The sequence below is a fragment of the Bombina bombina genome, chromosome 8, assembly GCF_027579735.1.
Source record: "Bombina bombina isolate aBomBom1 chromosome 8, aBomBom1.pri, whole genome shotgun sequence".
Lineage (NCBI taxonomy): Eukaryota > Metazoa > Chordata > Amphibia > Anura > Bombinatoridae > Bombina > Bombina bombina.
This window is the reverse complement of record NC_069506.1, coordinates 178,045,536-178,071,995: the sequence shown is the minus strand read 5'-3', so window position 1 is coordinate 178,071,995 and position 26,460 is coordinate 178,045,536. Positions and strand designations below refer to the sequence as shown.

General features: G+C 37.0%; 1 protein-coding gene across 2 annotated transcripts in view; it reads right to left on the bottom strand.

Annotated features, from left to right (window-relative positions):
- Window positions 1–12,639, bottom strand: part of TTYH1 (tweety family member 1) — a 278,708-nt gene extending 266,069 nt beyond the window's left edge. Inside the window, exon 1 of one of the 2 annotated variants that reach the window (XM_053690745.1) lies at window positions 12,137–12,639. In XM_053690745.1, the coding sequence (XP_053546720.1) occupies window positions 12,137–12,262 (126 nt within the window). In that variant the 5' untranslated portion in view covers window positions 12,263–12,639. The remainder of the gene's footprint in view (window positions 1–12,136) is intronic. The other variant, XM_053690746.1, reaches the window with a different exon arrangement.
- Window positions 12,640–26,460: the final 13,821 nt, after the last annotated feature.

Below are 26,460 nucleotides of genomic sequence, written 5' to 3'. Positions count from 1 at the left end.
CTTTACTAGAATTAGTTTTGTTAATACCTGTGTATGGCAAATATGGTTCTATTCAGAACTGAAATAAATCCACATGCATGTTACTGAGTTTTAACTCCCTTTAAATCTCACTGTAACAAACAAGAATCGTGATTCCTGGTTTCTGCATATGAAACCTTTAGTTAAATTTTACACACCTCATCTCCTTAATGTTGCTTTATAGCCAAGCTCACAAAGCTCTGCGTATAGATAGTGACTTTGGCCTTCAATCACACATTACAACAGTGTTGCCCTCTTGCTTTAAAGTAATAGTCAACACCATATTTTTTTGTTGTTTTAAAAGATAGATAATCCCTTAATTACCCATTCCCTAGTTTTTCATAACTAACACAGTTATAATTATACAAGTTTTACCTCTGTAATTACCTTGTATCTAAGCCTCAGCAGACTGCCCCCTTATTTCAGTTCTTTTGACAGACTTGCATTTTAGCCAATCAGAGCTTTCTCCATCATAAATTCACGTGCATGAGCTCAATGTTATCTATATGAAACACATGAACTAATGCCCTCTAGTGGTGAAAAACTATCAAAATGCATTTAGATTAGAGGCGGCCTTTATGGTCTAAGAAATTACCATAGGAGGCTAGGATCTAGGCTTAGCTTTCAACTAAGCTTTCAACTAAGAATACCAAGAGAACAAAGCAAAATTGGTGATAAAAGTAAATTGGAAAGTTGTTTAAAATTACATGCTCTATTTGAATCATGAAAGTTTTTTTTTTGACTTGACTGTCCCTTTAAGGACAATGTGATCATCAATTGGATTTCATTTTTTGTTGTGCTTGAAATGTATGTATGTGGGCTTGGCATCTCCCCTAGGTCTGCACTGGGAGTTGGTGGGTTAACTTCTATTATACCCTATAGTAGTGATGCACCGAAATAGAAATTCTGGACCGAAACCGAACCCGAAAATCCAGGATGCACTTGGCCAAAAACCGAAACTGATACCGAAAATATCTTCTTTTTTTTTTTTTCAAATTATTTTCAAATATTTTTTTTTGCATAATTAGACTATTTAATGAATGAATCTGAATTGAAAACCTTCAAGCCAAAAAAAAAAAAAAATTCCAGACTTTTATTGAAAGTAACACTAAAATTGGACACAAATATATTAAAACAATAATATTCTACACAATAATTTTACCAAGAAAAAAAAAAACAGGCAAAAAATGAAAATGCCATTTTCGTCCAAAATGTTTCTGCGACCAAAATTTCAGTGCATCCCTACTTTAAACAATATTAAATATCAATATACTGTATTATTCTTTATTTAGTTCTATGTAACAGAATCAGATTTAACAGGTTTTTTTTTTTACCAATTATATAAATAAAATATAGTCATAGAAATCTCATTATATGCAAAATAGTAAGTCAAGTAATGAACTTAAACAGCAGCTCTAGGCTAGCATCAAATTTGAAACATGCTACACAATAATTTTACCAAAAATAACAGGCAAAATAACCGAAAACCGAAATAGCCAAAAATGCAATTTTCGACCGAAACATTTCTGCGGCCGAAATTTCGGTGCATCCCTACCCTATAGACATTATACTTTGCTAAATAGTTTACATTTGTACAATGCTCTCAACCATCCCATTTACTGAAGAATTGTTATGATTTGTCCTTGTTGTCCCTCCAGCCCTCTATGCCTGTGATAAGCCCAAACTCGTCCAGTTCTTTTGGTGTTTCCAGGGGGGGCACTAACCTCCTAGCATAGTATTCTTTCACCACCACTCCACCTACAATATGCCCATACTCCATATATACAGTAGGTATTTGGCAGTTGCCCCCCTATATGTAGTTTTTAGAGATGTCACTGCCAAGTTTACATCCAGAGCACCAAAGCAACACTAGTTACTCTGCCCTGACCATAATGACCCCACCTACAGATCTACTTGACTCAGCCTAAGTCTTCCAGTCCTGAATTGCATCCAATAAATGTTGGGAGGTATGTCTGTATGCATTTGGGAAGTTAAAATCTGAGTCAAACCAGCAAGCAAGTGTGAGCATTTGCATAATTTTAAAGGTGTTTCCTGGTACATGATGATTCCCAAATAAATCCCCATAATCATTATACGGAAATATACAAATGTGTAAAGGAACACTCCAGATAAGCTTATCATTGCATTTCCAGTTCTAATAGTTTTTATACAAAAACACTGCACAGAAAAAATGAAAGTATATTGCAAAGTTGTTTTATTATGTGCAACATTTTGTGTTTTTGGGGGGAATAATGTATTTTGTCGACAGTCAATTACTATGCAGCAGTAGGAAAATAACTAGAATTATGTTTGATGAGAACTGATAAATGACAGACACAACAAGGCCATGTAATTTCCAGTGCAGAGAAAGCAAGATAGTGGCAGAAGCTAGTTATCCAGCAATATTAGGGAAAGCAAGGAACATGAGTATTAAGACTGCTTTTGGCAAATGTAAGAATACCCCAGATTTCTTAAAGCACACTCCTACTGTATGCTTTTGGGGGTTTCTAATCACAATACTAGTTATGGTTAAAAAAGTGCTGAGGTCTGGGCAACAGCTTAGGGTACCATTCTGTGGAACAATGGTTCTTATAAAGAAAATGTTAAGTGACTGTAAAGTTTAATTAGCTGTTTATTACATAATAATATTTTTGAATGTGGAACATCTATTTAAATATAAACATTCTTCAACCTGTACCCCTTGTTAAAATATTTTTTTCTTCTAGTGATGTTTTTTGGTGTCACCCATTCACAAGCTTTGCCGCACGACTCATTGTTTTTAATGTGCAGTCATGACTGATTGGAAATTCCATTCACCCTATTAATAGAATGGCTAGATGGGCTGCTAGGAGTAGGCTTGCCACTTGTCCCTTAAAATACAGAACACTTATAAGTTACACATGCTTCAGGGTGTGCAGGGAGGAATGTGAATAGAGCTGTCCAGAAACACAATATATGTTCCTCCCTGCACACCCTGCAGTATGAGTAACTAATAAGTGTCCAAGCAAACATGGCTGAGGTGGCAACCCTAGCTAGGAGTACATTACATACTACTATGTATGTGGGAACTACACTGCAGAATAGGAAAGAAAATGGGGCAGAGGGAAAACCATAAAATGGTATGAGAATAAAAGTTTATTTTTTTTACATAAAGTCACTATTTAAGACATAATTATAGAGGTTTGGATAATAATGTCACAATGATTCTACAGGTATGTTTCTGAACTAGTTAATTTACCATCACATTGAATAGATATTAAAGTCATGTTTTACGTATGCCTCTGAAATTTAAAGGGACAGTCTATACACATTAGTCATCTAAGTCTTACCTTCGATTAAGCTGCAAATAGCCTCCTGCACCTTTTCTATATCATGCAGCAGGAATGGTAACAAAGTTATTTTCAAATGAATATTGTTTATGGCCACTTTGAAATGGCTGTCAATCTCAGCCCATGTAGTTTTAAACAACTTTCCAATTCATCTTTATTTTTAAATTTGCTTTTTTTTCTCTTGGTATTCTTTGTTGAAGTGTAAACTTAGGTAGGCTGTTAGGAGTTTATGAGCATGCAATAAACAATGTTTCAAACACTGCCACCAGATGGCTAAAGAAACACGCTCCTAAGTTCACCTAGCGTTACTCTTTAACAAAAGATATTAAGAGAACTAAGACAAATTGATAAATTAAGTAAATTGTAAAGTTGATTAAAATGTCATGATCTATCTTGTCAAATTAAGTTTAATTTTGACTTTACTGTCCCTTTAAAACTGTTAGCATAATATGTAAAGTTTTGCAAAGCAGGAATAAACTACTTGAAAATCCCAGTACTTACATTTATCTTTTCTTCCTTGATTGATGCCAATTAAGGCTAACGGAAGATTAGTTTGTGCACTGCTCTAAACAATCAATGTAATGTATGTAGTTAGATTGCATCAAAATAAGCAAATTCAATTATGGCTGTATATTGCAATCTTAGAATATTTTCAATAGTTTAACATTTTATGAGGGATTAAATGCCTGTTCCATGACAGCTTTAGAGATATACACTCCTGTTTCAAGTATAAGTAATTAATTAATTTCTCATAATATATCACCATTGTAGCCACTATTAAAGAACCTTTAATGAAATCATGAAAAAAGGTGCTGTAACCTGACCTTAATACTTTCAAACACCTGATAGTCCTCTTCAGTAGGATTTCAATTTCCTTGAAAGTAGATATCCCTTACACTTGCTGGCTCTTTTATTGCCCTGAAATGCATACTAAAAAGACAAGCATCATATTCTGATTTGGTCAAAGGTTCCTGCTGGTTCCTAAAAGAATACAGGTGCACATTTATTTTTTATCTGAATAACTTTACACTGAAATCTGAAGATTTAATTTCTCCAATAACAATCAATAACAAATTACACTGAAAATGTAAATCCTCCAATAACAAATGTACACTGAAGACTTAATTGCTCCAATAACACATTACACTGAAAATTGTAATCCTCCAATAACAAATGTACACTGAAGATTTAAATTCACCAATAACAAATGTACACTGAAGATTTAAATTCATCAATAACAAATGTACACTGAAGATTTAAATCCTCCAATAACAAACGTACACTGAAGATTTTAATCCTTCAGAAAACAAATGTACACTGAAGATTTAAATCATCCAATAACAAATGTACACTGAAGAATTAAATCCTCCAGTAACAAATGTACACTGAAAATTTAAATCATCCAATAACAAATGTACACTGAAAATTTAAATCATCCAATAAAAAATGTACACCGAAGATTTAAATCCTCCAATAACAAATGTACACTAAAGATTTAAATCAATCAATATCAAATTACACTGGAAATTAAAATCCTCCAATAACAAATGTATACTGAAGATTTAAAGGGGCACTCAAGTCAAAATGAACTTTTATGATTCAGAAAGAGCATGCAGTTTTAAGACACTTTCCAATTTACTTCCATTATCAAATTTTGCACAGTATTTTTATATTTACACTTTCTGGGGAACAATATCTTACAGAGCATGTGCACAAGCTCAGAGGGCATTCTAGTTTGTGATTGGCTGATGTCTGTCACATGATATAGGGGGACGGAAAATGGGAGGAAAAATAACATTTATCATTAAAATATCTACTGCTTATTTGAAATTCAGAGTAGGTGCTACTGCATTGTCTATTTATTATGCACTTGTTAATTATGCAATTCTACTGCATTGAGTGGTCCTTTAAATCTGAAGATTTAATTTCTCCAATAACAATCAATAACAAATTACACTGAAAATGTAAGTCCTCCAATAACAAATGTACACTGAAGACTTAATTGCTCCAATAACAAATTACACTGAAAATTGTAATCCTCCAATAACAAATGTACACTGAAGATTTAAATTCACCAATGACAAATGTACACTAAAGATTTAAATTCACCAATAACAAATGTACACTGAAGATTTAAATTCACCAATAAAAAATGTACACTGAAGATTTAAATTCACCAATAACAAATGTACACTGAAGATTTAAATAATCCAATAACAAATGTACACTGAAGATTTAAATTCACCAATAACAAATGTACACTGAAGATTTAAATTCACCAATAACAAATCTACACTGAAGATTTAAATTCACCAATAACAAATGTACACTGAAGATTTAAATTCACCAATAACAAATGTACACTGAAGATTTAAATTCACCAATAACAAATCTACACTGAAGATTTAAATCATCCAATAACAAATGTACACTGAAGATTTAAATCATCCAATAACAAATGTACACTGAAGATTTAAATCATCCAATAACAAACGTACACCGAAGATTTAAATCATCCAATAACAAACGTACACTGAAGATTTAAATCATCCAATAACAAACGTACACTGAAGATTTAAATCCTCCAGTAACAAATGTGCACTTAAAATTTAAATAATCCAATAAAAAATGTACACTGAAGATTTAAATAAAAAAGAAAAAACATAATGGGAATCCTCCATTAACCTTTATTGACACAGTAAATTATATCATTGGAAAGATCATCAAAAATATTGATATAGATATACTGTATGTGTGTTGGAAAAGCTAAATCAAAGCTTGTGATATATAAAATGTGTTTTTTCAATAAGGGGATCTCAAATGAAGGCTATAAAATAAGCACGGCCTGGTACAAATATCAGCAAATCAATGAGGAGGGATCAGATTGACATGGGTGAATGCGTATGCTAATTGCACCTTGAATGTCATTGCTGCTGCAAGTTGTTTTCAGAGGGTTAGTTATAGCTTTAATAATACAGTGGGAGCTTGTACTTTAATAGCTAAAATGCACAGACATGATATATTTTACCCAGAACATACCACAGTTATATAAAAAGTAAAAGCAATGTAGTTTAACTTTTATGCACATAAACAATAAGTAATATATTCTTTAGATTAAAGGGTTATCAAAATAAAAATTAAACATGAATGATTAGTATAGGATGTACAAAGGGACAGCAAAGTCAAGAATAAACTTTTATGGATCAGATAGAGACTGCAATTTTAAACAGCTTTCCCATTTACTTCTATTATCAAATTTGTTTTGTTTTCTTTATATCCTTTGTTGAAAAGCATAACTAGTTAGGCTCAGGAGCAGAAATGCACTACTGGGAGACGGAGCTAGCTGCTGATTATTGGCTGCACATATAGGCGTCTATTGTAATTTCCTCATCTAATATATTTAGCGAGTTCGGAATCGTGCATTGTTGCTCCTTTAATAACAAAGGATAGTAAGAGAACAAAGCAAATAAGCTGGAAAGTTGTTTAAAATGGTATGATCTAGTTAAATCATGAAAGAAAAAAATTGCGTTTTATGTCCCTTTAAAAATCTCTATTTTATTCATATGATCAAGTTTACCTGCTTCTCATGGTATCATTTGTTGAAATGTATGTTCTTTTGATGAGAGCATACTACGGTAGACCCAGAGTGTGCACATGCCTTGGGTTTATATGGCAGCAGTGTTTGCAACAATGTTTGTATAGAGGTGAAGGTATGTGAATGCTCTTGAAACTACCTAGGTATGCTCTTACAAAAAGGATTTACGTTTAAACAAAGGATACCAAGAGAAGTAAATGGAATTTATTTTTATATTGTATGTGCTATTTTTGTCATAAAAGTTTAATTTTGGCTTCCAAGTCCCCTAATATCAAAGTTGTTAAATTTGTTAATATATGCTAGTTTTGCTCATCAGATTAGATATTGTTGAACTACACTAAATGCAGCACTGGCAGTGACATGGTTAAAGAGATATTAGAGTGCCATAAAACAGGTTGAGATCTGTGCATATCCTAAAAGGGCTAATTAATTTAAAATAGTTTGCATTAAAAATAAAAGTGTTTAAAAATGTCTGGAAAGTATTTTAAAATCGTTTTAAAAAATAAGCAAAATGAATTACATAGCTAAGCTGCCTGGAGCAGCCAACTCCACCCCTCTTATCAGTGTTTAGACACATGAAATTGTATTTCAACTGAGTTCACAGCTTCTAGGCATGCTCCAGCAGGTAATCCCTGTGCATTTTTGCATTTTACCAAAAGAACAATAAACATAGATACAGCCATAAAAGGAATTGTGTGGGAGGAGTTAGAGCTGTACAATTCAGAAACTAAAAAGAAAGGGTTAATGGCGAGGCACTGCAGTATATATTTGCAGGTAAAGTAATTAAAGTACATATTATATTATTTTGTCCCTATCCCAATTTGTTTTATGTCCCTTTAAAGGTATATGAAAACCAAAAAGATATTTTGTGATTCAGACAGAGCAAACCATTATAAAAGTTTCCAATTTACTTATATTATCAAATTTGCTTTGCTTCCATGGTACTCTTTGTTGAAGAGATAAGCATCTGGAGCACTTCATGACAGACAATAGTTCTGCCATCTTGTACTCTTGGAAATGGATGACATTCTTGCAAAACTGCTACCATATTGTGCTACAGAAGTGGGCAAGGTCTTAAGCTCCTTTAAACACTACATGACTACAATATATACTAGATATAATTTATTCAAACCAAAGTCTAGCCTGATAATAATATGCAGATGTATTTAAAATATATATTAAAAATAAGTGTAACCTTTTAGTGTCTATAATGCAATGGGTGCCACCATGTTTCCCTCCTCTGCCAAGGCCAATTAAGGACAGTTTTAAATAGGTTACTAGTAGAGTGTACAACCAATAATTGTGTAGAATATAGCAGTGTTATCTCTGAAGTCTGCACTTTATAAGTAATTTGAAAGCCCACATTATTTCAGAATTAAAGTGATGGTAAATCCAAGCTTTTCAAAAAATAAATGTGACCATAAGTCATCAGTTTTTAAAAAAAAAAGTATGTTAAAACCACCTTTTCTTTGCCTCTGCCTTCTAGCTAAACTAAGCAGCTCCGCCCATGTTTTCAATGAGGTGACATTTCCACCTCTTAGCCAATAGCCATTCTAGCCATACGGCATTGTGTTGTATGATAGCACAGCTATTGGCTAAGAGGTTAACAATGTCACCTCATTGAAAGAAAATGAGTTTTGTTGTTGGCAGCTGGAGCCGCTTAGTTTAGCAAGAAGACAGCGGCAAAGAAAAGGTAGTTTTTAACATACATTTTTTTTAAAAAACTGATAACTTAAGTTAGCATTTATTTTTAGAGCTGGTAGATCCTAGCGTTTTTGAAAAGCTAAGATTTACCATCACTTTAATTTAAAGGATAAGTGGACTACATAAATAAAGAATGTTTTTTTTTTAACAACACCAAATAAACATTTTATATTACAATCTCAAATTGTAATGTCCCTTTAAGTCCCTTTCTAAATCAGTATGAGACTTCAGATTAATTGTCTTTTCTATTCACAAATTTAAAAATAAGTTTCTCATTCAGGTGGATCATGTTCCAGCTTACCGTATTACAAGCATAGTCTACAAATGAATCAATTTAGTTGTATCTGGGATACCTTTCCCCCTCACTGCACAGAGGTGTTTCATTTTACTCAGATCAGTTTCTTTTATTTCGGACATCAATAGAAGTTTTGGATTTCTTGGTGTATGCATTACCTCTTATTACATCTCCTCACTGACCTAACATAACTTAAGTTTATCAACTGCTCTTCCAATTACCATTTACAGATCGCAGAGTGTATTTTAACATTAAAATGTGGGAAATCTGCTGCCAGTGTAAATGTCCCATTTTTCAGTAATTGCCAGTTTTTGTATAAATTAAAATAGCACAATTCAAGCACAGTTCCAACATTTTTAAAGCAAGTGATGACAATTAATATGTAAAGGAATATAGCCTGTAGTATAGCAAGGATTTGTTTTAACAAATAAAAATCCTACTTTGGGTTAAATTAAAAATGGATTAATCTAGTTTATAGTGCTGTCCCTGATACCACCTAGTGTGGCAGACTTGCTGATTGGTCAAGTGGTATCTTATCTAAAGTGTATATACTGAAGCGAGCAATAGGCATGTTTACACTATGGGGCCGATTTATTAAGAAGCGTATGATGCTCATTCCGCGCGAGCCTTCAGGCTCACCGGAATCAGGAGTTAAGAAGCAGCGGTCATAAGACCACTGCTCCTTAACTCATCCGCCACCTCTGAGGTGGCGGACTGCAATCATCCCGATCAGATACGATTGGGATAATTGACACCCCCTACTAGCGGCTGATTGGCCGCAAATGTGCAGGGGGCGGCATTGCACAAGCATTTCACAAGAAATGCTTGTGCAATGATAAATGCAGACAGATTTATCAATGTTGGGGCGGACATTATTCACTACAGCGAATTATGTCCGCCCACCATTTGTTAAATCTACCCGTATGTCTTGTACATGAATAACTATTGAAAAGCCTGTTAAAAAAATGTTGCTTGGAAAAAAAGCACAAAGCAATGAGTGAAGCAATCTCCCAACACTCTCTCTAAATTACATTAAATGTTAATTAGTTATTTCTATATGTGTCTTTTTTTATGTTTTTGTTAAACTGATTTTGTTTTGTTTATCTATTACACAGTTCTAGCACCAGCTTGTATTATGCCAGGGTTATTCAAACCATCAGTCTAGACCCCTTACTGGGTTACAACACCATGTTTACTGGTTCATAACTTGTGTGTGTGTGTTGTAGGAGTGTGTGTGTGGTGTGTTTTAAATTAGAATGTGTGTGTTGTATGAGTGTGTGTGTGTTGTATGAGAATGTGTGGTGTGTGTTGTATGAGTGTGTGTGTGTTGTATGAGAATGTGTGGTGTGTGTGTGTTGTATGAGAGTGTGTGTGTTGTATAAGAATGTGTGTGGTGTGTGTTGTATGAGAGTGCATGTGGTGTGTGTGTTGTATGAGTGTGTGTGTGTTGTATATGAGTGCATGTGGTGTGTGTGTTTTGTATGAGAATGTGTGTTGTATGAGTGTGTGTGTGTGTGTGTGTTGTAAGAGAGATTGTGTGTGTTATAGTAGGGTGTGTGGTGTTGTGGTGTGTGTGTGGTGTTACAGCATATAAGAGTGTGTATGGTGTGAGTTGTATGAGTATTTGTGTGTGTGTTGTATGAGAGTGTGTGTGGTGTTTGTGTTTTATTACCTTTTACAACACTTTCAAGTTTGACTACAATCAGGATTCAGGAAAAAATATGCACACATTGTAGTCACTTTGCCAGAAATTGTAGCCATATTGTTTTATGTCACATATATCACAATGATGTATGTGGGTCTTGGGGAAAAAAGTTTGAAGAACCCTGTATTATGCCACGTTAAGAATACTTTAGAATTTTATGTATCTATAGAACGTTATATGCTTATATTTCTACTCGCAACCACCTAATGCATGAGTCATAAAGGGAATGAACTGTACAGGTTTGATTATCTACAGTAAAGGTGAACTGAAACATCACAGTGTGTATTTAATTGATTAAAAAGAGCATCTCAAATTGTCTTTAACTCTATAGCTGCCAGAGCACAATTGACAAAACTCTCCAGCTGCTAAAGAGTTAATAATATATAATATTTTTCATGACATATGGCAAATTTTAGGTCACCCACAATAATAACACAAAACACCAAACATTGTAGATAGCTGCAAGGAAAAAATCTACTTTGACATCTTTTGTCCAGAAAATGTTAGACCAAAATATAGCAAATGTGCAAAACCCAAATTATCAAACTAATATTATTACATTCCAGTGCATTTTCCAACACACTGTTATTAAATGCTTCCTGTAATTAACAGTGTAACAAATCCTGCTCCTTTTCTTTTCATATAATTTTTGTCACTAAGCTATTTGAGTGTGTTCTAGTTTTACAATTTTTTAAGTAGGTCTGTTTCATTTTTTTTTTCCATTAGGAATTTAACATAAAAAAATAATAATTAAAAAATGTCTGTTTTGTTCTATTTCCACAACAGCAATACAATTTTAAAACATACAAATTGTAAACATAAATTATTCACAAAATAAATGAATTCAATAAAAAAAAAACAAATAAACTTTTGCTATATAATAAAAGTCTAATTATTTTGTCATTTAATCAGGAGTTCCACAGTTTGCAGATATGTTTTAGTGTTAGGACCAGTCTATATTGAGACATCTTCTATCTAAGCAGGTGGCTGGCTAAGCACTATTTAAGATCTACATTTGATTTTTAAACTTTTCTAAGAAATATGTTTACTAATTCTGATTTATTTTTGTCTGACTATATATTCTCTATCTTTATCTATCATCTATCTATATCTATCTATCATCTATCTATCTATCTATCTATCTATCTATCTGTCTATTTCATTTTGGTTTTATACTGCAGCTTTGTCTCTATTAAAAAAAAAAAATCATACTAATGCTGCGTGTTCTGTGCTTTATATTTTGCCTGTATCTTTGCATGCACAGTTGACAATGCACCTGGTATTTATGTAAATATTTTACATGTATAGCTATAGACAGTTCAGCTGCCCCTTATGTTGTGCTACCACTGTGGATATCTTGCATACATCATTATATACACAGTTCACCTGCTCATGCTGCAGTGCTAGATCTGTTTATTATGGTAGTATGCACAGTTCACCTGCTGTTTGTTCATTTTTTGAGAGCTCACATCTGTTTGAATGTACTTTACCTGCTGATAGTTCCAGTCCTGCGGGGCAAAGTTGCTGTCCACTACTTCAAACTGGAAATTTGTATGTGGGACCTGGTGAAGAATATAGGTCCACCAAGATGCTCGATATCCATGGATTGTACTCATGGCTCTTTCACAGTCACAAATAAATAAAAGGAAAAATATAGCAAATGTAAAAGAACAGTCCTTAGACGTTACTGCTAGGACTGAGTGTTTGTATCGTTGTTTTCAGTGCTGGGAATTCATCTTGTTAGAAAGGGCTCCAATCAGCAGTCATGGTGGGAACTGAGGGGTCTGGAGTGTAATTGCTTATAGCAAACACATAAAGGGAGGATGGAGGAGGAGGAAAACAAATAGGGCTATCCCTGTTCATTCAGTTGATAGAGAAAGCAAAAGATGAGAGAGCATAGCACCCTCTGGTGGCTTCATAACACCTCTGCTACTAATTAATTTGTCTCAAGGGTCTTATATTTCCCACGCAATGTCTACTAGATACACAAAAGCCATTAATAGATCACATAACCTCTCTCAGGAGCAGCTGCGTAAAACCAACATATAGTTCTGCTATAGTAATAAATTCTCTCTAGTTGAGGCTCTTGTACTGCTAATGAAAAAGACAGTATTGTACTGTTTTCTTTGTTTTGAAAAAATAAACTAAAACAAAATTGATGCAAATGGACCGTGGTCTAGGTTAAACTACAGCTGAAACATTTACAACACGTACAACAATTCCTATTGACAAGAATATATATATATATTCACACACACACACATATATATATATATATATATATATATATATATATATATTCACACACACACATATATATATATATTCACACACACACATATATATATATATATATTCACACACACACATATATATATATATATTCACACACACACACATATATATATATATATTCACACACACACACATATATATATATATTCACACACACACATATATATATTCACACACACACATATATATATATATATATTCACACACACACACACATATATATATATATATATATATATATATATTCACACACACACACACACATATATATATATATATATATATATATATATATATATATATATATATATATATATATATATATATAAATAAAAAGATATGATATCTGCGCTGTCGTATTGTCACTCCAGGATGTATACCAACATAAAATAAAATACCATAAATAATATATTGCTATGCAAATTAAACATAAAATATATATGCAGATACGCAGAGTCCACAGATATAATGAATCTGAAGATAGGCAGCTGAATCAAAATGATGTGTGAAGACTCCAAGAATGCCTCCACAAAAAGAGAATATGGACAAAAAAAGTTTGTGTTCTGCGCCTTTCTTCTGTGGTAATATAAAGATAGTGGGGTAATATCTCCCCTATACCTAAGAACTTACTTCAGGGAACCTCAATCAATATGAGGTAAGTAGTCACCCTTCACAGATATCTCTCCAAGGTCTGTAACGATTCCAGCCTGAATCCACTGTGCTGTAAGATGAAGCTGAGTGTAGAATCCTCACAAGTCTGAACAGATCACCATGAATGTTGACAGGGAATTTTTTCTGATGTCACGTCTAACTAGAGATGAGGACCTGCGTTTGCTGGAAGTTACCGCTGCTCACGTAGACTGCGTTTAGTGAAGAGCACAGATTCTGGATTGTTTGTAAATGATGAACGAAAAAGAACCAGTATACAGTATGATTTAATTGAGCTATTCTAGCAAACATTTGAACCTTTTTATCAATTTTAGCAAATGTGGTATGTCTTAATAACTTCAATCTAAATTTAGCCTATATAGGGCCCCATTACATATGCGGCGTCGCTCGCAAAAGCAGGGGATGCCGGGTTTTGCACGGGTTTGGTATCCTATATACAGCGCCGCATATAAATGCGGCACGTAAATTTCACCCGTCGCATGCAATTTTTACTCCTATAAGCTAACATGGGACTGCGTCACAAATCAATATCCAATATCCAGCGCAAGGACTTACATGGCGAAAATGGAGAAATCTTACTCCATTTTTATCTCGCCATAAAAGGCAGCCGTAGCAGGCCTTGCACTGAGTATGGGAGCACCGTAACTCCCGAAAATGCCTGCAAAAATAAACTAACACCTAACGCATGCGCAATGTCCATCTACCTGTCAACCGCAATCCCACACCACAATAACTAATAAAGTGTTTTAACCCCTATATCCGCCATCAAACCCACACCACAAGTAACTAAATTATTAACCCCTAAATCCGCCAACCCCCACATCGCAAACTACCTATTAAAACTATTAACCCCTAATTCACCATTAACCCACAACGCAATAAATCTATTAAAACTATTAACCCCTAAACCGCCAAAACCTACAACGCAATAAATCTAACCCCCCCTAAGGTATCCCCTCTAACTTAACACCCCGTAAATGAACCCAAATGACCTAATTTACAAAATACTAAAGTACTACTTTAAAAATACAAATAAACTAAGTATAAATTAAAGGGACAGTCTAATTAAAATTGTGGAGTAGATAGCTGTCCCTTTAAGCTACAATTACAGAAAATAAAAAAATCTAAGATTACAGAAAATAAAAAAGAAAATTAACAAATTTTATAAAAATGATACCTAATCCTTATGAAAATAAAAAAGCCCCCCAAATAAAAACACCCCCTACTCTAATAAACTACCAGTAGCCCTTAAAAGGGCTTTTTGCAGGACATTGCCCCAAGATAAACAGCTCTTTTACAAGAAAATACACAACCCCCCTAACAGTAAAACGCCCCACCCACCAAACCCTCCAAATAAAATAACCTAACACTAAAAATCCTAAATTACCCATTGCCCTGAAAAGGGCATTTGTTGGGCATTGCCCTTAAAAGGGCATTCAGCTCTTTTACTGCCCACCCTATCTAAATAAAATAAAAATAAAAACTTTAAAAACTTTAAGTCTAAGCCCCAGGTTGCTACTTACTGTTCCTGAAGTCCGGCGGAGAAGGTCCTGTTCCAGGCGGTGAAGCCACTGTTCCGATCAGCCAATAGAATGCAAGCTCAATCTGATTGGCTGATTGGATCAGCCAATCCGATTGAACTTGAATCTGATTGGCTGATTCAATCAGCCAATCAGATTTTTCCTACCTTAATTCCGATTGGCTGATAGAATCCTATCAGCCAATCGGAATTCGAGGGACGCCATCTTGGATGACGTCACTTAAAGGAAACTTCATTTGTCGGGTAGTCGTTGGGGAAGGAGGATGTTCTGCGCTGGAGGTCTTGAAGATGGAGCCCCTCCTCGTCGGATGGATGAAGATAGAAGATGCTGCTTGGATGAAGATGTCTGCCGGTCCGGATGTCCTCTTCTGCCCGGATAGGATGAAGACTTCTGCCGCTCCGGATGTCCTCTTTTGGTCCATTAGTGCCCGGCTGGGTGAACACGATTCAAGGTAGGGAGATCTTCAGTGGGGTAGTGTTAGGTTTATTTAAGGGGGGTTTGGGTTAGAGTAGGGGTATGTGGGTGGTGGGTTGTAATGTTGGGGGGTGGTATTGTGTTTTTTTTACAGGCAAAAGATCTGATTACTTTGGGGCATGCCCTGCAAAAAGCCCTTTTAAGGGCTGGTAAAAGAGCTGGTTACTTTTTAATTTTGAATAGGGTAGGGACCTTTATTATTTTGGGGGGCTTTTTTATTTTATTAGGGGGCTTAGAGTAGGTGTAATTAGCCTAATATTCTTGTAATCTTTTTTTATTTTTTGTAATTTAGTGGGTTTTTTTGGTTGTAATTTAGTTTAGTTTATTTAATTGTATTTAATTGTAGATACTTGTAGTTAATTTATTTAATTTATTTATTGATAGTGTAGTGTTAGGTTTAATTGTAACTTAGGTTAGGATTTATTTTACAGGTAATTTAGTAATTATATTAACTAGGTAGCTATTAAATAGTTAATAACTATTTAATAGCTATTGTACCTAGTTAAAATAAATACAAAGTTGCCTGTAAAATAAATATAAACCCTAAAATAGCTACAATATAATTATTCGTTATAGTGTAGCTATATTAGGGTTTATTTTACAGGTAAGTATTTAGTTTTAAATAGGAATACTTTAGTTAATAATATTTAATTTATTATTTTGTTAGGGTTAGACTTAGCTTTAGGGGTTACTACATTTATTATAGTAGTGGCGAGGTCCGGTCGGCAGATTAGGGGTTAATAAGTGTAGGTAAGGTAGCGGCGACGTTGGGGGGGCAGATTTGGGGTTAATAAATATAATGTAGGTGCCGGCGATGTTAGGGGCAGCAGATTAGGGGTTCATAGGGATAATGTAGGTTGCGGCGGTGTCTGGAGCGGAAGATTAGGGGTTAATTGTGTAATGCAGGTGTCAGCGATAGCGGGGGTGGCAGATTAGGGGTTAATAAGTGTAAGGTTAGGGGTGTTTAGACTCGGAGTACATGTTAGGGTGTTAGGTGCAGGCTTAGAGAGTGTTTCCCCATAGGAAACAATGGGGCTGCGTTAGGAGCTGAACGCTGTTTTTTTTCAGCCCAAACTGCCCCATTGTTTCCTATGGGGAATCGTGCACGAGCACGTTTTTCCAGCTAGCCGCTACCGTAAGCAACGCTGGTATTGAGAGTTGAAGTGGCGGAAAATATGCCTTTACGCTCCCTTTTTGGAGCCTAACGCAGCCCTTGAGAGAACTCTAAATACCAGCGTTGTTTAGAAGCAGCGCTAGAAAAAAAAGACGCGTAGCTAACGCACCCCTTTGGCCGCAAAACTCTAAATCTAGGTGATATTCTGCTATGTGCAGAACATAGGAATGTGAAATAGTTATGGTAAATACACAGTATAACACTTTATTAAATATGAATATTACATAATTATGATTTTACATGTTTTCATCTACTGCAAAAGGCTCCAATGCACTTCTATATATGTCTAAATATGTGTACATATGTATTTATAATTATGTGTTTATATGTGTATATATGTCTGTAAATACATATATACACATAAAAATACATAAATACATATGTACACATATATAGACACACACACACACACACACACATATATATATATATATATATATATATATATATATATATATATATATATATATATATATATACATATAGATCTTTAGAGCTGTATATGTATGTATCTGTATGTTAAAGCCCTTTGCCTGCCTTTTTTTCCCTCTACCATAGTACATAGATACAATCTCACACACAATCACACACACCCAACTCAAACATACATACTGTACATACACACACACAATCTCATACATACACACAATCTCATACATACACAAACATGCAAAAAATATATGAATGAAGATTTTATTAAAGTTGGTGGACCCACCCCCTGTCTACTCAGTATTACTGGGGCTGATAAATATATTGAGGACACACCACTTTTATTACATAAGCAGTTTTTAGTACAATTGCTGCCATTTCTGACATGTATATATTATAGAGCAAAGATTTATATATTATAGGCTTAGTCAGTGTGTATTATTAAATATTTTAGGACAAGTTTAACAGTTTATAATATAGATATACATATTTTACAACTAGTGCCCTTTTAAAAGTATATATATATAGCCTAACATTGTACAGGGGAGTCCTGAAAGCACACACAAACACTCTCCTTCTGTCTTACCATTCACAACACAACACTGCAGCAGTCTTCAAGAATTTCAATGCTGCTCTTGCCTTACTGCTGCCACGCCCGCACCTCCCCTGATCTGCTCTTGTGCCCCCTCTGGGGAGGCCCGTCCCACAGCCTGAAAACCACAGCTTTAGGACAATGCCCTACAAAAGTTCCTTTTAGGGGCTATTGTAATTTTTTTTAGTGTTAGGGTTTTGTTTATTTTTCGTTATGGGTCATGTAGTTTAGTAATGGAGTTTTTTATTTTTGATACTGTAGTTTATTTTTTAAGTTAGCTTTTTTTTTGTAACTTTGCTTTTTTTGTAAGTTAGCTTTGTTTTGTAAGTTAGTGTTTGTAATTTAGGGGGGTTAGTTTAGAGTGGGGTTAATTGTCATTCAGCTAAATACAGTATGATAACATGTCTATTCAATACATTAGTATCTCAGTTTTCCAGTATTTTTCCCTTGAGATCTGTTCTCCATCCCTTTTAGGGCTTCTTCTCACTCCCCACCTAATTGTTATCTCCACTCGCTAAGGTGGATTATAACATAAATCAGTTCTTGATATGCAGGATAACATGTTGGTACCATACCTTCTGGATACTTAATCTAGTTCTGTCTCATTCTTCTAATATCCATCCTACCAGTTCCCCTCCCTCCTCAGAGCTTACCTTATTCCTTCCCCCCCCCCCGGGTGCCACCCAGGTTCCTCTATGTATCTGTCCCTGTACCGCCACCGGTCATGGTTGCTGGTTCTGGTCTTTTAGATAAATATGTTCCATTTCCCATGCAGTTGTGCATTCAGTATGTATTCTGTGTCTTTGAATGGGTAGATTATTTGTTTTTAGTTCGCTGTGTCTAAAGTGGTAATGAGGGGTTCCCATTTGGTTATGAATTTTTTTGTTCTGCGTGTTATGTCTCCCTGAGTGTCCAGTTGCTCATAAATCATTTGTTTTCTCAGTGTTTCTTTGAGTTGTGTTAGGCTTGGTGATGCCTGTGACATCCAGTGCTGCAAGATGAGTTTTCTAGTGAGTAGAATTACATTGTTTATGAATCTTGTGTGTCTCGGTATCTTCGTTTGATGGTTTAGAAATATCACCGACTCGTTTGATAGGTGAATTTTTTCCCCTGTACATGTTTCCACCCACCTCTGCACCATGCCCCAGAATTTCGTTAGTTTCGGGCAGTTCCATATCATGTGAGTAATGTTTGGGTTAGGGTTTGAACATTTCGGGCACAGCCCTGATGTATCACTCTTCCACTTGTGGAATATTTTGGGGGTTATGTATGCATTGTGGACTAGTTTGGTGTGGGATTCTCTTATGTCATTTGAGAGCGATGCCTCCCTCACCTCCACAAAGCTCTGCACCACACATGTATCTGTGATGTCATGTCCCACCAGGTTCCCCCAGGCAGTTTGTAAATGTGCGATATTGGCTTTATGTACTTTTGATTGGAGCGTATTGTAGGTATGCGAGATGGAGGTCACCCCTCCCTTTGTCAACCTCAAGAGTTTATAAATGTCACAGTCTATTTCCATCATATTACCGGCTTTCAGTAGACCTTGCACGTAGTGTTTTACCTGTAGGTAGGCGAAGTGGTTGGAGTTTGGTATGCCATAGTCGTTCTGCAGTTCTATAAATGGTCTGACTGTGGACCCGTTACCTGATAGGACATGTTTTAGGGTTGTTACCCCCCATTTCTCCCATTGTTTAAATGGTTTAGTGGTAAATCCTGCGGGGAAATCTGGGTTACCCCCCAGGGGCAAGTAAACTGTACTGCTATGTGAGACTCCGAGAGTCCCACACAACTTCCACCAAGCCTTTATTGGATTGCTGAAAAGGCCCGCCCCCCTGAGAATGGGCTCTACCTGTGCCCTGTTCATGTGTGGGAGCATTTTAAGCGACCATGGTTTAATAAATGCTGTCTCCAGCGACTTGTTAGTAAAGTGTCCCCCATCCACTAGCCAATCCATCACATATTTTGAAAGGGTTGCCCAGTTGTAATATTCTATGTTGGGGAGTCCCAGCCCCCCCTGCTCTGGTTGGCATGTTAGCTTTTGGTAACTGATTCTATGTTTTTTCCCCCTCCAAATGAAATTTAAAATGTCCCTATTTAGTGTCTTGAGATCTTGCTTATGAAGTAGCTCTGGCAACATTTGTAGGGTGTAGAGAAGTTTAGGGAACAGGGTCATCTTTATCAGCCCTATCCTTCCTGTCAGGGTCAGTGGCAATGGCGTCCAATTCAGGAGCATTTGTTTGAGGTTCTGGAATAATGGTTTGAAATTTATTGTATACCATTGAGTGGGATCTTTTGTTAGTTTAATGCCTAGATATTTAAATGTGTTTGTGATTACTTTAAAGTTATCTTCCAATGGTGTATTAGGGTCCCTATTTAGTAGCCATAATAGCTCTGATTTGTCCTTGTTTATCCGGTATCCTGATATGTCACTAAACTCAGCTATCATCGTCAATAATTTAGGTATGTTCTCTCTGGGGTTTGCTGTGTACAGCACCATGTCGTCAGCAAAGAGCGACAGGTGTATGGTGTCTCTGCCTATGGTCAATCCCTCTGCTTCCTTCCTAATCTTAATCGCCAGTGGTTCAAGCGCTAGGTCAAACAGAAGTGGTGAGAGCGGGCACCCCTGCCTTGTTCCCCTTCTAAGGGGAAATACTTTTGATGGTGACCCATTTATCAAAATCGCCGCTTGGGGGGTACTGTAAATGGTCTCAATAGCTCTCATGTAGGATCCCTTCAGTCCGAATTTTTTAAGGGTGGTAAATAAATGGTCCCATAGTATCTTATCGAAAGCTTTTTCTGCGTCTACTAGGATCAAACATGCCTCCCCCGCACTCTTCTGCCTGTTTCCTCCCTCCTGCTCCCAAAAATGTGTTAATACCAGTTGTAATTTTCTCATGTTTTTTACTGCTGACCTCCCTTGTACAAACCCAGTTTGATCTTCATGAATTAGGAGGGGAAGGACTTCTGCTAATCTATTGGCCAGTATTTTTGTGAATAATTTGTAGTCAGAGTTTAGCAGGGAGATTGGCCTGTAGGATGCCGTTAACAATGGGTCTCTGTCAGGTTTGGGAAGGACCGTAATGTTTGCCTCTGCAAATCTGTTGGACAAATTTGCTTTCCCTTCTAGAATTGCATTAAATAGTAGGGCTAGGGTTTCTGCAGTTTCTGTACTGAGCATTTTATAGAATTCTCCAGGGAGGCCATCTGGCCCTGGGGATTTCTCTAGAGGGAGTGAATCGATAGCCTTGGTGATTTCTAATGGTTGGATTGGGGCATTGAGTTTTTGTACGTGGTCTTCGTTTAACTGTGGTAGTACCAAGTCTCTCCAGAATTGTTATTTCTTTCCTGGGTCAATGTCTTGTGAGTCATATAAGTTTGAGTAGTATGAGGTGAATGCTTGTTGTATTTCTGAGTCTTGGGTGAGTATGTTGTCTTTGTCCTTAATGGCTAAGATGTTGTTTGGTTTCCTATCTAGCTTAGTGAGTCTTGCTAATAGTTTCCCAGTACGGTTTCCATACCTATAAAATTTGGCCTGTGAGCGGTTTTGAGCGGAGATCGTGGTTTGGATGAGGTAGGTGTCTCTAAGGTCTTTGGTCTTTCTATATTTGAGTCTGTTCTGTGTGGTGGGATTACGCAAGTATTTGTTTCTGGCATTAAGTAATTGCCTCAGAAGGAGTTCCCCTCTTGCTCTACATTTTTTCCTGACTTTGGCTGCATATGCTGTCACCACCCCCCTCAGGACTGCTTTTGCCGTTTCCCAGAAAAGTGAAATATTATTCACATGTTCGGCGTTGAGGTCCCTATACACCAACCATTCTCCTATTAGGTGCCTGCGCAAGTTAAGGTCATGGTACAGATGTGTCGGGAACTTCCATCTATGTCCTCGTTTGTGTGAAATATCAGTGTCTATTTGTAATGAGACTGGTGCATGATCTGAGATTGTTATAGGATCAATTTTAGTATCTGTTATACGGGAGCAAAAGGAGTTGGTGATCAGAAAATAGTCTATACGTGATAGGGTAGTTTTTGCTGGGTGTAGGCAAGTGTAGTCTCGCGCTTCTGGGTTTCTATCTCTCCAGACGTCTGACAGTGACAAGGAACCTTTGAAGTTATGTAAGATACGTGTTTCCCTCTTGGATCCTTTGTATTCTATTCGGTGTTGTGATGTGAAGTTTGGGTTTCGGAACCTATCTGCTGGCGTGTGTGGGGCAATATTGAAGTCTCCCCCTACTACCATTGGGAGGTCTGCAAACTGTATGAGCTTGGTCTGTAACTGTGTGAGAAAAGTTTTCTTTTCAGTATGTGGACCATACACCCCACAGATAACCATTCGAAGTTCCCCTATTGTCATATTTACCATTACAAATCTGCCTTCAGTATCAACTAGAGATTGCGAGATAGTGTAGTCTAGACCTCTGTGGAAGAGGATCGCCACTCCCCTGGCCCTTTTTTTTTCGTAGGTTGTGTGTAGCACTTCCCCCACCCAGCCCTGTCTGAGTTTTTGATGTTCTTTCTGTGAGAGGTGAGTTTCTTCAAGTATTGCTATGTCTGTCTTTAAGGTGTTCAAATGTCCGAGTATAGCCTTTCTCTTAATTGGGGATGTAATCCCACCTACATTCCATGTGGTCAGTCTCATTTTATATGTTCGTGTATATTTATTTATGGTGTTTTATCTTCGTGGGTGGACCTTATGCTTGTGTAGTGGTGCAGATTAATTTCAGAGTATACGTAAAGATGTGGTACTCACCGTTACTTTGCTTATTACCGATAATCCTACCCTCCCCTCCAAGGTGGCACCCAGAGGCTGGCCCGGTCAGCTCTTTTCCTAATACAGATAGTTAGTACACAAAATTAAGTGACACAAATACAGTAAACAGTGCATACAGTTAGAACCAAATGAACAATAACCTCCCCTCTTAACAAACCCAACAGTTCAACAATGGACTAACTTTCCTGTCCAACAATAAAGTGGGTCCCCCCCCCCCTCACTTTGCAAGGATACATTTCTTCATTGCAATAATGTTGCTTATCTGTTAATGATCATTTTCTATCGACCAGGCAATGAACCCAGTCCTAAGCATCAGAGTCATCTTCATTTGCCCCTTGCCCTCTCTCCCCCTCTTTTTGCAGGTGAAGCTTGAGCAAATTAGGCAAGTCAAAAAACAGTGGTCCTCTCGAGGTTTGTAATCTCAATCTTGCCGGAAACAATAAGGCTGCTGTTCTGCCCTGTTCTAACAGTTGCTTACAGTATGGTGAAAATTCTCGCCTCCTGGCAGCTACTGCCGCAGAGTAATCTTGGAAGAGGTATAGTCTTTTTCCATTGTATTCGAGAGTGGGAGCTTTCCTATAAGCTTGTAGAATTGAGATTTTGTCCTTGAAGTTGAGATATTTCACCATGACTTGGCGTGGTGGTTGGTTTTTTTCCTTGTGTTTGCTCTGGTCTCCCACTCTGTGCGCTCTTTCCACTGTGCAAGGAAGGTAGTCTTTGGAGATATTAAGGAGTCCCGGCAAGGTGTTTTCTGCAAACTCCACCAGCTGGGAGCCTGGGATTGACTCAGGGATGCCCACTATCCTTAGGTTGTTCCGTCGCGACCTATTTTCCAGGTCGTCAATCTTTGCCCACAGCCGTTCGTTCTGTTGTTGTAAGGTATGAACATGGGATTCAGTTTCTCTGTGACGGGACTCCCCTTCTGCCATCTGCTGCTCCACCCGTGTCAACCTGCCATTAAAAGATTTAACTTCGGCTGTAAGAGAATCCATACCTGTTTGGAGTTGGTCTATCTTGGGTAGGAACAACGCTGAGATTTGGGAGACAATTGGGTGGGCATCCATGAGACTATTGGGTCCAGCATCTTCCGCAGGTCCTGGAGCTTGGTGACTCTCCATCTGGTGCTTTCTTTTATCAGCGTTCTTTAGCCTGTTTGTCATTGTGTCCGTTTTCTTGGAGTATGAATCGTAATACTTTTGCATACAGCGTTGAGAGTTCCACAGTTGTTGCTTCAACTGTACACATATATGGTGTTAATGTATTTTATAAGGATAATGGACCGCTAGAAACAGGTCCGGGTGTCTCAGGTCTTTTAGAGGATCTTGCAATATTCAGTAAACATAAAGGAAGGGTGAGCGGGGGGGCGTGAGCCCATTCAGATTAGCCCTGCATTGTGGTGGGGTGCGTTATCACAGCCTTTTATATCAGATAAATGAATGAGAATGTCAGTGATGTCCTCGAGGGTGGCCCTCTCTATGGGATCTGGCGAGATATCACTCTCAACTGCGTATGTGATTTTGTCTAGCGCAGCCTGTATGTTGCGCCTGTGTATACTCAACTTCCACAGAGAAAAAAGTGACCAGAGAGTTAGGCTTGATCTTGTAGTCCCTCCGCTGTAGTATATGTAGAATATCTGTATAGGACTCTCCTGCCTTCTTCTGTGATATATCTCTGCAGGTCCTGTCTTCCACCTCCCCTGTTATATTGCTCAGCAAATTAGCAATTGACTATTATGCTTAACATGTGGCAGATGAGTTTGCTTATAATCCTTTGTCTGTCTGTGTTTTTATTTGGAATTGTGTTGATTACTTCTTTGTTGGTTAACACCAGTGGGTGAGGCTGTTTGCTGCAGTAATAAAATAATAAAGTCCCAACACAGCACAAGCCCTGGCCTGTCGCTTGATATGCAGCAATAGCGTTTATAACTCTCAAATCCTGTTACAATCTGGGGCCTTTCTCTTTTGTTTGTGTATATTTTGTGTCTGGCGTTTAGCTTCTTAGACTTCCTATGTTGTATGTCTCTGCGGGGGCTAGCACCATGTAATATTGTGTGCGTCACTTCACCTTCCCCTCAGCTATGTCAAGATGGCGTTTTGCCGCCAAGGCTCCAACTCACCCCCTCACCCGGTCCTTCCTCCTTCCTTCTGCTTGGGGCACCTCACTTGGGACTCTAGATCCTGAAGGAGCCCTCCGGTACAATTCTGGGGCTATTATTATGCCCTATCTTTCAGCCGCCCTTATTGCAGCCACTCTCCTCTGCCTTTCTCTCTGGTTGCGCTCCGCGGCGGGGGAGTCGGGTGTCAGACTCCTTACCGTTGTGCTCCGGACAGGGGTATTTATTCCCTGCCAAGGAATTTGGCTAATTATGGGCCGTTTCGAGTGTTTCGAGTGTTTCCAGCTCAAAGTAGGGGCCAAGGGTCCGGAGCTCCTCTCCCCTGCTTCCACTCTCAGTGCCCGCCCACCGGAAGTCCATATTTATTTATTTTTATTAGATTTTTTTGTAACTTAGGGGGTTTAGTGTAGAGGGGGGTTAGATGTTAGGTTAGTTTGCTTTTGGTGTATGTGACCGCATAGGGGTTTATAGTTAGAGGCATAGGGGTTAATAGTTAGTTTATTGCAGTGGGTGTATGGCGGCATAGGGGTTTATTGTTAGAGACATAGGGGTTAATAGTCAGCGACGTGCTGTGGGTATATGGTGGCATAGGGTTTTATAGTTAGATACTTGCGCTGGTATGTGGTAGAATACGAGTTAACAGGCTATGTGGCTCTTTAGATCTTTAGTAGTATAGTGTTAGTTTATGATTGTGGGGTATTTCAGTTAAGGGGTATTAGAATTAGTGATTAGATACGGCAGTTATATTCATGAAATCCCTTTACTAAACATCGCCAATATGGCCAGCGATGCTGGATGTTGTCTAAAGCCAGCATTGCTGACCAATGGCATGCATAATAAATGCCTCTCTGCAATGCTATGTTGGGAGCTTGGAATATTTCGACAGGCTCGCTCGAAATAGCGGCTGATCCCTTTCAATATTTAGCCGCCTTGTAGCACTTTTGATCATCGGGGCCTTAAAGTTATGGGATATTCTCTTTCTAAAAATCTTTTCCCCATAGTTTGGAGTTTATTCTGGATCAAATTATTGTCACTGTCTATATGTCCAACCCCTATGAGTTAGCTAAGTGGCAGTGAATTTAGTAAAGTTGGATTGTGTAGACTCTAATAATGTAGCAAATTAATTTTATCTGTAGGTTTGCTATAAATATCAATCATTATACCTTCATAATTTTTACTCTTACAGTATATACTACAGTATCAAGAAAACACACAGACTCTTCACTCCAAGTCAATTTGATTTTAAGAACATGGACCATACCATTTAAATCTTCCACAAATGTAATCAATGATATGCCAAACATGTCATCAATATATCTCCACCAGCCAGGTGGCACCATATTTTAAAAGCAATACATTTTCATATACATATTTCTCTTCTAAACATTTCAAGAACAGGGCAGCATAGAAGGGGGTAACATTAGAGTCCATTGCATTACATTGTATTAGAATATAATACAAATCTTGGAAAAGGAAGTCATTATAATACAAAACCACTCTTAATAGTTCTTCAACAATTTTTAAATGTCTTGGTTCATATTGTTATGCCACATTTATGTTGAATTGAGGTACAGAGACTACCTATATCCAATGTATACAACATATATTTCTTATTTGGTAACATTACCTTATGTATTTTATTTAATAAAATACCCAGTATATTTTACATAGGAATTCAGTTGCTCTACATATTGCTGTAGTACTCTATCTAAAACAAAGATAGGATTTTTTGTCCTTCAAATATACACCAGTATCT